The sequence below is a fragment of the Mastigoproctus giganteus genome, unplaced genomic scaffold, assembly GCF_048544385.1.
Source record: "Mastigoproctus giganteus isolate SK-2022 unplaced genomic scaffold, ASM4854438v1 scaffold_33, whole genome shotgun sequence".
Classification (NCBI taxonomy): domain Eukaryota; kingdom Metazoa; phylum Arthropoda; class Arachnida; order Uropygi; family Thelyphonidae; genus Mastigoproctus; species Mastigoproctus giganteus.
This window is the reverse complement of record NW_028328310.1, coordinates 56,384-68,302: the sequence shown is the minus strand read 5'-3', so window position 1 is coordinate 68,302 and position 11,919 is coordinate 56,384. Positions and strand designations below refer to the sequence as shown.

Genomic DNA, 11,919 nt, shown 5'->3' with positions numbered 1-11,919 from the left:
CTTATAGCCTCAGTTCCTTCTCTTAAGACATAAACATAGCACCGGGTGGAAAAGACTAAATTCGAACTCTGCCAATGATGCGACGAAATTTTATTGGTCTTTTTGACAACGTGGCTGAGTCAGTCGGTCTTAGGCAAGGGTAGCACGGTTTTTCTCCAGTAAACTCGACTTTTCATTCAGCAATAGTCAAATCGACCACGATTTGCTGATCGATTTGACAGACAAATCGATCAGCAAATATATATATATATATATATATATATATATATATGGTTCAATTTGGTCAACGTTGTTGATTCACCTAAAAATTCTACAATAACAACAACAACGCAAATAATCTATCTGGCGAGGCACACACACGCGATTGACGTGCATAGTTTTCCTTGGTGAGCTTGAACTGCGAGCAAATGCTTCATGATGTATGACGTCATGCCACCTTCACAATGTGTACTGCATTTCGTAGCTAGAAGAGTTCATTGTGGGAGCAACAGTGTTTTTATCAAGGGGGCGCTAACTTACAATCCGATCAAATACAAATAAAATATAAGGAACGCTAACTTTGATTTATGGAATTTTTTGCTTTCTAATTTGTTTGTTATTCTCAAAAGTTAATGAGGATATATATATAAAATTTTAAACATGAACGTCAGTATTTAAGAGTAGTCAAAGTTTTTGTGCATTAATGTATTTTTGATAACTTCAGTTTTTCATATCCACATTGGACTTCTCATTGTGATTGTTAGGAGTCGAAATAATGTCTGGAAATTACTATTTTGTTATTGTGGGCCATTATGATAATCCAATATTTGAAATGGAATTCTCGCCTACCAGCAGGACTGATTCCAAGGTTTGAAAATTATAAATATATATTTGAACGTAATTGTACACACACACAAAAAAAAACCCAGTTATTAGAAGAAATGCCACTGTATAATCTTAGGCATTTATTTCGTAATAAACTGACCTGATCCGTTATTTAGGAGACTATCTGTTTTTCGACTAATATTAGTATTATCATTAGCATTAGTAGAGGCATAACCCCGGGGGCCTCACATCTGGTGAGTATGGGCTTGGCACAACCAGGGTCCTGAGCTGGATATCATCATTCTTCTCTTTCTTGGTGATTCCCTTCTACTTTTCACTCTCTCTCTCTCTCTCCCTCCCTCCTTCTCCCAGGGTTACTCGGGAACTTTTTTTTTTCCTGGTGCAGCATAAGCCTCAGGCTTCCTTTCATCATATGGGACGCCTCTCTAACCAGGAGCAGTAGTGCGTAGCACACGCTTCTTGATTAGACCGGGGTTCGAGCCCGTGAGCCACCAAATATGGAGGATGCAGAAAGGTCAGGGAATGACCACCGCGCATATCCCCGGAGCAATATGGCCTTAGTTGCTAATGCTCCTAAAAACCAAATAACAACAACAGCATCATATGGATAATAATAATAATAATAATAATATGATGCAAGAAAGCAAGCTTATGCAGCATCAGCCAAAAAAAAAAAAAAAAAAAAACACCCACATCATGCTTCTGTTTGTTCCAAATACCTGTCCAGCTCAGCCTTAAATATTTCCTCACTCTCTTGAAAAAACGATGCAGGAACCACATGAGCTCTTATTTGTTATTTATTATTTTTTTTAAAATAAAATTTAACTTGTAGAGTTCTTTAAAAATCATATTACTTTATGAAATGTCTACAAAAGTAAGCTTAAGTACCGAAAGTGAATTGTGCATACTAAAAAATAAATTTAAAAGTTCAGATTGGCAACTGCCTTACATTTCGAAGCTGTTTTGCTGACAGACCACTGTACATTATCCTCAATAAATTGTCAGTCACCAATTTGCTAAAAATTATGGTAGTGACGTCGTATTACAAGGAGTGGTGTTAAAGCAGTGCAATTCTATATTTCAGATGCAATATCTCAAGTCAGGGTTTGCCCTTGCAGAGGCCATGCGGTTACAGTGAGTGCAATGCCCCAAATCCCAGCTAAGGACTCCTGCTTATTGTACTCTCCCCCCCCCCCACAATGTTCACAGGCAGGGGCATATTCTGGGGTGAGGCAGATGGGGCATATGCCCCTTACTATGCATATAAGTGTACCTAGGTCTATTAAAAAAAAAAAAAAAACACTCAAAAACCTGGTCATCATGGCCCCCCCCCCCATGATGATACTTGGATATGATGTAGAAAACAGGTACTCCCAAAATTCTTTGCATGTTTTGGGAGATGGAGAGGAAGGCTCTCAGAAAGGTGACGTTTTTTTTAGTGACTCTTGCTACTTGAGTAATCGCATTGGTCAACATTCATCATATGAGCTTTAATATTGCCAAAGTTAAAAGCTTGTTCTCTATATTATGTTTATCCCGAAGAGAGTTTAGTTTTTTCTCTTTCCTATTTTATTTTTCTTGAAATATGGCAAGATTTTTTTCGTTATTATCATCTCACTGTCTTAGAAAATGGTAGTTTTTTTTAATGTTAATAATTCTTATCACTAATGAGTAGTGTTCTTTGCTGTTCAGGAGGTGAGAACAGAATAACCTGCCTCTGCATTGTTTTGACGTTTTTAACTAATAGTTGTTTTTAACCCAGTTTTTTATGCTGATTTCAGAAATGTTATTTGTTTTTTTCTATCATGTGCCGTATTGTCACAGATCTCTTCATGAGTTGTATTATTAAATGTATTAAGTTAGGAGAAAATGCTGGGAATTTGTAAACTAAATCTTCACATGTTGGCAACACTGTCTTCAGTTATTTGTTTCTTGACCTTGAGAGTTCCATGTAGCAGTGTTTATCAGTGTGAGCTCAGTTTATTTTTGAAGTTATCATTAGCATTAGCATTAGTATAGGCATATGATGCAAGAAAGCAAGCTTATTCAGCATCAGCCAAAAAAAAAAAAAAAAAAACAACCACTACTCCCATTTCACCCCTCCGTTCGTTCGAAATACCTGTCCAGCTGAGCCTTAAATTTATTTAGGCTATCAACTTCAACAACAAGCGATGGGAGTCTATTCCACAAACCAACTGCCCGCTGGCTAAAAGCAAATTTCCGCACATCTATCCGACATCCGTCCTTCCTCAATTTGAATTTATGCCCTCTCAGGTGATTATTCTGAGCAAGAGGAAGAATCCCATCGGCATTGAGCATGCTCAAGCCATTCAAAGCCTTATACACCTCTATCAGATCACCTTGCCGATGCCTAGTCTCCAGGCTCTGTAATTTGCAAAACTTAAGCCTTTCTTCGTAAGAGCAACCCTTTGTTCCATTCACTAATCTTGTTGCCCTTCTCTGTACTCGTTCGAGCAGCTCTACATCCTTCTTGAAATGAGGCCTCCAGACCTGTATACAGTACTCAAGGTGTGGCCTGACCAATGCCTTATACAAGGGAATAATCACATCCTTATCCCTGCTAGAAAAATTCCTGTATATCATTGACAAGACACCATGAGCTACTCTTGCAGCTCGTCTGCACTGCTCAGAGAACTTCATATCTGCCTGCACAATTACCCCCAGGTCCTTTTCATTCTCTACCACTGTCAGCGTAGTACCACAGAGTTATTATTATTATTATTATTAGCCATATGGTACAAGGAAGCCTGAGGCTTATGCTGCACCAGCCAAAAAAAAAAAAAAAAAAAAAAAATCCCGAGTTACCCCCTGTGTGTGTGTGTGTGAGAGAGAGAGAGAGAGAGAGAGAGAGGCATCACCAAGAAAGAGAAGAATGATGATATCCAGCTCAGGACCCTGGGTTTGCCAAGCCCATACTCACCAGATGTGAGCCCCCGGGGTTAAATTGATACGTTGATCTGGGGTTACTGTTTCCCATATGTAGTACTTTACATTTGTCAATGTTAAACTTCATTTGCCACCTCTCAGCCCATCTGCTCAACCTTTCCAGATCCTGTTGCAGCAGCATAGTATCAGTAGTGTCCTTAACAACCCTGCCAACCTTGGTATCGTCTGCAAACTTGGACATTAAGCCTGATACACCATCATCAATATCATTTATAAATACAGAAAACAACAATGGACCCAACACTGAACCCTGAGGAACTCCACTAATAACATTAGTCCACGTTGAGCAGTGTCCATTGATTACCACTCTCTGTCTTCTGCCACTCAACCATCCCTTTATCCATAGCAGCAATTTGCCTCCAATGCCACACTTCTCCAATTTGTGCAGCAGTCTTCCATGCGCAACAGTATCAAAAGCCTTTCTAAGATCCAAATATATAATATCAAAGTTATTCCCTGCATCCAGTTCTTTTGTGACTACATCATAGTATCCAATCAAATTGGTCAGACAAGACCCGCCCTTAACAAAACCATGCTGTGTCTGAGCTATAACTGAATTCTTGTCCAGATGATCCTGCAGTGCTTCTTTAACCAGTGCCTCCATTAATTTTCCTGGAACTGAAGTTAAACTAACAGGTCTATAATTACTTGTGTCAGCCTTTGATCCTCCTTTGTGAATTGGGGTTACATTTGCACATCTCCAGTCCATGGGTACCTCCCCTGAGTCCAAAGAAGCTCTCATAATTATGGCTAGGGGTTTGCTTACTTCCTTTGCTGCCTCCTTTAATATAACTGGATAGATCCCATCCACCCCTGGTGCCTTTTTTATGTTTATCCTCAGCAATTTCTCCTCCACTTTCCTCTCAGTTATTAGAAAATAATCTAGCTCACTGCCAATGTTTACTTCACCTACGACATTCCCCTTCCTGAATAACTCCTCATGTGTGAATGTAGATGCAAAATACTCATTTAGATTGTTAGCCACCTGAGCAGGATCCTCAACTGTTGAACCATCAACATCCAGTGGACCAATCTGATTCATCCCTTTCCTTCTTGAGTTTAAATAGGTAAAGAACTCTTTTCTGTTTTTCTTTGCGTCCTTTGCCAAGGATTTCTCATAATCTGCCTTTGCCTGCCTAATCTCCTTTGTGACTTGGTTACAGACCAACTTATATCTATCATAGGCTTCCATGTCACCCATTAATTTGTATGTATCCCATGCATTTTTCTTCTCTGCCATATGTCTCATTAGTTCATCTGACAACCATTTAGGCCTGAACCTTGAACAATATTTCTTGGTTAGTATGTAAAGCCTGGTAGCTTCCAAGATTAGTTCCTTGAATGCTTCCCATTTTGAATTTGCTGTTGGTAACATCATCAGTTGGTCCCACTGTATAGAATTTAAATACTGTCTCAGACCATCATAGTCGCCTTTATGAAAGCAAAAACCCTTCCCTTTGCCTCTGATGGTAGTTACCTCCTTGAGTAAATCCCACTTCAGCACACTGTGATCACTGCCACCCAGTGGTTCCTTTATCTGCAGATTCCTAATGCATGAAGAATCACTACTGATAATCAGATCAAGAGTATTACTCCCTCTAGTTGCCTCCCGAACATGCTGGTGTAGAAAACAATCATCCAATAAATCCACAAAAGCCCTGCTAGTGTGTGAGTGACCAACCCACAAATTCCAGTCAATATCTGGGAAATTAAAATCCCCCATTATAAGACTCTCTGATTTACTGGCCCATTCTATTTCCCTGTACAGTATCTTATTATACTCATCAGAGTCATTAGGCCTATAGCACACTCCTACTCTCAATTTTGATTTACCTATGTAATCATGTCAGACTTGTGCTGAAAAGTGAATAAAATGTCTTTATGTAAGTGTTTGAATAACCCAAACTTATTTTGTTATATTTGTGGAAGTTATGTAGTGCTCAAGTAAAGACAAGATATTACAGAATTTGTAAAAATGTGTATTGTGCTTATTTTGGAGTGAACAAGGTGACCAAGATAAATAATGGGTTCCACATGCATTGAGATTGTGGGAAAATGGTAAAAGAAGACTATGCCATTTGCAATTCCCATGATTTTTGGGGGCTATAAATCACTGTGATGACTTAATTTTTGTGTAGTTAATGTAGAGGGATATAATGCAAAGAGTAAGAAGAGTACTGTGCATTGTAATATTCTATCTGCCATTAGACCAGTCCCACATGGAGATAACCTGCTGATTCCATGCCCTCCATTTATATTGTAGAATGAAGCAGCAGAGAGTGCTGAAAGTCTGAAGATAAAACTGAAGTTTACATGCCTAGAGACATTGAGTCCAGTCCTCAACTGTTTTCACAGCATGAACTTAATGATCCGGTAAGAGATTTAAATTTATCAAAGGAATGTGCAGAATTTCTTGGTTCTAGACTTAAGTCAAAAAATCTTCTAGCACATGGGATGTTTTTCTCATGGTTCAGACACAGAGAATGACAAATAGTCCCCTACTTTTCTGAGGACGTTTCTATGGTGTTTAGCAGTAACATAAATGACTTAATGAACTATTTAGGAATTAGTTACAATCCTGTGGAATGGAGACATTTTGTTGACTTTGAGACTCAAAGAGGAGTCTCAAAGGCATGTTGCTCCACAATGGAAATAAATAGGGTCAATTTCAGTAGCTCACTATGTGCATTTGAAAGAAACATGAAGTTGCTAATGAATATTAAGTATGAAGAACATGGTTGGTTGGTTAGTGTGTTGACTTCAAAGTGATAGGCATGTTACTTATACAGCAACATGCCTATCACGTTATCTGTCTATACAAAAATGCCTTCTTTTTGTGTGAGTGGGATGGTCGGGCAAGGAGTAAGGCCTATAATAACATGCAGCTGAGACAAGAGGTACATCAAAAATAAAACAAATAAATGAAATTGTAAAAAAGAAAATAACTAACAAAAAAAAAAAAAAAACTAATAAATAAACTTAAAAATGAGGAAATCAGGAGAAACATAAGTAAAATACAATCTATTAATGAATATATATATATATATATATATATATATATATATATATATATATAAAATAGGAAAAACATAGAATGGAAAATGACAGGTGGACAGAAATATTAAAGAGCTGGGGATCCATAGGCAAATGATGTAGAGGAAACCAAAAATAAGATGGAAAGATGATCTATCTGAAACCCAACTAACAATATGCTTAATTGGAAACAAAGAAGATTATTTAACATTGAACCACATTGACCAAGTGAATAACTATATACATGAATAAAGGATATTATATTATACAGTTAAAATGAATTTATGTGATTTAATTTTTAATCTAATAGAGCTATAGGTTTAGAAAGAGTATTCTGATTTGCAGAACCTCTCTTGATTAAAGGAATAGGTTAGGTGGAAGAGAACGTACGGAAGAGTACATTGAAGTGGTTCCATTGCCAGTGATTTATTGCAGTTTGGGGGGGGCTTCACTTTTTCTTTTGGTGAAATCAGCATTTTTTTGACTTCAGCTGGATGATGAGATGATGATAATCACTATTCAATTTACAAATGACTTCATCTTTGGTTATTTGTTTAGAATATAATATAAATTCAGAAAGCTTTTTTTTTTCTAAAATTTACAAAAAAGTGTTCTGAATTTATAACCTGTAATGCAGTTCCTGCATACCTATAATGTTCTAAGTGAAATAAAAAATAATTGCTAATTATTTTCTTAATTCTGTTGTTGAATTTTCACTGTAAATGTTCTTATTCCTTTCTAAAATTTATATTCCAATCTTTTTTATTGCTACCTTTACTGAATAGCAGTGTCTTGTCTTTTTTGGCAGCAGTAAAAAAAAAATAAGAATTTTAATTTTCAAATTTTTCATTTAATAAAATAAAAATTACATTTCATAGGTATTGCAATCCATTAGTAAAAGGTCAAGGATTAGTATACTCTCAGCAGAATCAGAGTACATTCAGATCCTACTTTACTTTGTTTCAATTTGTGCTGTTGACAAAGTCGTATTGTTAAACAATCAAAGCCAAAATTTTGCTTTGAGGAATTAAATTCTGCATTTGTGTTTTTGTTGTCTGTTTGGGGATTCCCCTGTTTCGTTATTTTTCTGCTACACTGTTCAAGGGTGGCTTGTCTAGATTAGGAATAAGCCACTACATTAGTAATAGCCAGTCAACTAGCACACATAATGTGATAGACTGTAAACAACTGTGTAATAGACTGTGACATTTTCAAATCGCCAAATGATTAAAAGTGGCTTTACTTAACTTATACTGAGACATGGCTTTATCACTCATTGGTTTAATTTTTACCCATAAATTTAGTGTGTACTGTCAATATTTAGAATAAGTATAAAACTTTATTTTATGGTTCTCTCTTCTTACATCAAATGTACATAAAATTTGTTAGATTTATAAGCACGAGTATGATTACATTGTGTTATTTCTGTTTTATGTTTTTATTTATTTATTTCGTATGATGTGATCAATACACGAAGGAACCAGTTTTTTCTTGCTTCCTTCGTGTATTGTGGCCGGGATATCCAACAAACCGGTTGGTTCGGCACCATCGTGATATCCAACCCGAGGCGGGAATCGAACCTGCAACCTTTGGGTTGCCAAGCAGGCACTTTACCTATCCAGCTAGCCCGGTCAGCTAGTTATTTTTATGATTAGTTATGAATGAAAACATATATCTGCTGAGTGTATTACTAAAATATTGAAGAAAACTATTACACTAGAGATAAAATCATATACTATACTTGGATTTCAGGACATCTTTTAATACTACTGCACATAAAAATAAAAAAAACAGCTATATAAATTAGAGCAGTGTGGCATTAAGAACAAGTTACAGTTATGGATAAAGGGATGGTTGAGTGGGAGAAGACAGAGTGGTTATTAATGGACACTGCTCTAAATTTGTTTTTTAAGTAACTTAAACCAAAATTACATGGCACCTCAAGAATGTTGTTGCGGTACCCCGGTTGAAAACCACTGAACTAAAACTTATATCACCAAAACGTAGAAATCTGCACCAGGATTTAGAACTGGAAAAGATAAGACTTTTTTTCTTTTAGTTGGTAATATGAAGGGGAATTTTAAATTTAAACCTCTTCTTCTGAGCTTCTACCACTCAGAAAACCTAGAACTATGAAGAATGGCTGTTTAAAAGGATTGACTTTCTGTCTGCTGAGAGCAAACAAAAAAGCTTGGATTACAGCAGTTTTTATTTAAAGACTGGGTTTTGACTTGATATTCATGAAATGAAATAATATTCATGCTCTAATGAGAACTTAGACTTTAAGACACTAATTCTATTAGATAATGTTACTGTTTAATTTAGTAATTTATAAGAAAATGTAAAATTTGTTTTTGCCTCTTAATATCACATCATTGATCCAGCCAATGGATCAAGGAGTAATTTCAGCTTTTAAAAGTTATCACCTCTGACATACATTTAAACAGCTTCTTAAAGCTACTGGACAAGATAAGTCAATTATGCCGAAGTTTTGAAAACATTCAGCATGAATGCTATAAAAATATTTCAGACTCATGGAAGAAGATAATGTTCATGTGTGAATGGTGTTTAGCACAAAATATAGCCAGAATGTGTGCACAAATGAGGATTAATTTACAGTTTCTTAAAATATTATTTCTTGAAAATTGTAGTGTCAGTCTTTGATATTTCAGTAGTTTCTAATGGAAAACTATTTCAGTTTGTGTCGTGTTTTTTTAATAAGAACACAATTCCAATACAAAGTGTGATCTGAATGTAAACCAAAAACTTTTTTCAGAAATAAAAAAGTGAATTTGTGGTCTGTTGGACCAAGTGCTATCATTACTGGGTTAAAGATGTAGAAAAAGAATTCGGTATCATTCGGAGGGGGCTCACATCTGGTGAGTATGGGCTTGGCACACCCAGGCTCCAGGATATCATCATTCTTCTCTTTCTTGGTGACTCTCTCTCTCTCTCAGTGAAAAACTGTATATTTCAGTTTGCACAGAAATCGAATTTTCATATTAATACATAAATACAAAAGATAAACATTAAAAATTAAATAATTAATAACATAATCGAAAATTAATGATAAATTATATCCACTTTACTATATTTCTGAATGTGTGGTTTATTAAAATTTTATATAGTATGTACTATACTATATATAGTATGTACTGTATTTCTTATAATTAAAAATATACTTTCAAAACAATATCTGTACAAATAGTTTAGTCTGCAGCTACAGTCCTTGAGGCCTTTATTCTCCATCAAAACACATGTACCTTCTCAGCAGACTTCAATTTGCATTTTTCAGGAACTGTTTTAAGGTACAGGAAGCAAATGGAAGGGATCCAGATCTTGTAAGATGTGGTTGTAGCAAAACAGTGGTTCAGCTTATCAGAATGAAAAGAATATGTATATATTTTCCTTCCCAGCCTCCACAAACTGACTGAGCATTCATGCATGAACAGAACATAGATACTGCATTTTTCAGCAGCTTTTTCAAATATCGCAGAATGTTTTTGACTCTATTTTTTTTAAAGAAAATGTTGGTTATTCTTTTTGGTGATGGATATATATGTATGCTTCATTCTGTATAGGCAATTTAAAACATTATCAGTGCTTTTACATTGGCATCAATATATACATATATATAATTTTTTATTTTATTTTATTACAGAATGATCATCGACAGTTAAACCAGTTCATAGCCCATGCCTCGTTAGACCTGGTAGATGAACATATGTGGTCATCAAACAATATGTATGTAAAAATGGTAGATAAATTTAACGAATGGAATGTCTCAGCATTTGTCACTGCAAGTCATATCCTTTTAATTATTAGTATTGCAAGGTCTAGCTCAATTTTTTTTTTTTTTTTTTTCCCACAATCATTGTTGTCTAGCTCAATGTAAAATGAGAACTATTAAAGAATTGAAAGATGAATGCCAAAAAATGGCTGTTGAATTGTATGTAGTTATGTATAGCAGTTATATACAAAGTGTTACAGTTTGTATACATTGGTGCAAACCAGTGTAGGCGTCTCCGTAGCCAGGTGGGAAGGAGCAGCAGCAGTGCGTAGCACACTCTTCTTGATTAGACTGGGGTTCGAGCCTGTCACCACCAAATACGGAGGATGCGGAAAGGTCAGGGAATGACCACCGCATATCCCGGGGCAATATGGCCTTAGTTGCTAATGCTCCTAAAAACCAAATAACAAACAACAAGCAAACCAGTGTAAGGAGTGGTCGAGTTGTGGCACCCACAGAGGAATGCCACCCCTCTGTATTACCAGGTAATACTAGGTGGTAGATGACTCTTATCAACCGGTGCAATACCACCAGTTTGCTTATTGGAAGCTTGAAGTGGTGGCACCACGTTTAGTCTCCAGAGCAAAGTTCTGGAAATCTCCATCTCTTCCATCATACAGTGTGATTGATGTCTTTTGAGGTTATGATGGACATCATGGTGCGATCCAATCTTCCTTACATTTCGAGGGTACAGTTCTAAAACTGTGTTCGCAGGGTGTTCACTGGACAAAATCTACTAGTCACTCTTTGAGAGCTCTCGGATAAGCTAGTGCAGAAAAAGTTTGAGAACCTCTGCACTAGCAGAGGTTCTCAAACTTGTTCGGTTCACGGTGCCCTTAGTGTCTCAGTAATATTTTCATAGCACCCCTAGGCCAAAAGAAATACCTGACAGTTCCATTTATTAAGTAGTTAGGTCTAAACAATTTAATAAGTAATGTTGAAACCGTGAACTATCCTGAGCTGGTAGTTCACGGGTTGTCTGACAGATGTTGAATATCGCGGGCAGTTGGTTTGTGGAATAGACTTCCATCGCTTGTTGTTGAAGTTGATAGCCTAAACAAATTTAAGGCTCAGCTGGACAGGTATTTCGAACGAATTGAGGGGTGAAATGGGAGTAGTGGTTGTTTTTTTTTTTTTTTTTTTTCTTTTTTTTTGGCTGATGCTGAATAAGCTTGCTTTCTTGCATCATATGCCTCTACTAATGCTAAATGCTAATGCTAATGTTTCCCTCGAATATTTAAATTATCCCACTGTGCGTCGTGGCGCACAGTTTGGGAACCACTGAACTAGTGTATAATCTTGCT

At 36.3% G+C, this 11,919-nt stretch overlaps 1 protein-coding gene across 1 annotated transcript in view; it reads left to right on the top strand.

The window, feature by feature from the left end:
* Nucleotides 1-577: 577 nt before the first annotated feature.
* The window catches only part of LOC150074863 (trafficking protein particle complex subunit 2-like), a 55,780-nt gene continuing 44,438 nt past the window's right edge, over nt 578-11,919 (top strand). The window contains exons 1-2 of the mRNA XM_090389455.1: nt 578-847; nt 10,487-10,628. Coding sequence (XP_090245581.1) covers nt 755-847; nt 10,487-10,628 — 235 coding nt within the window. The 5' untranslated portion in view covers nt 578-754. The remainder of the gene's footprint in view (nt 848-10,486; nt 10,629-11,919) is intronic.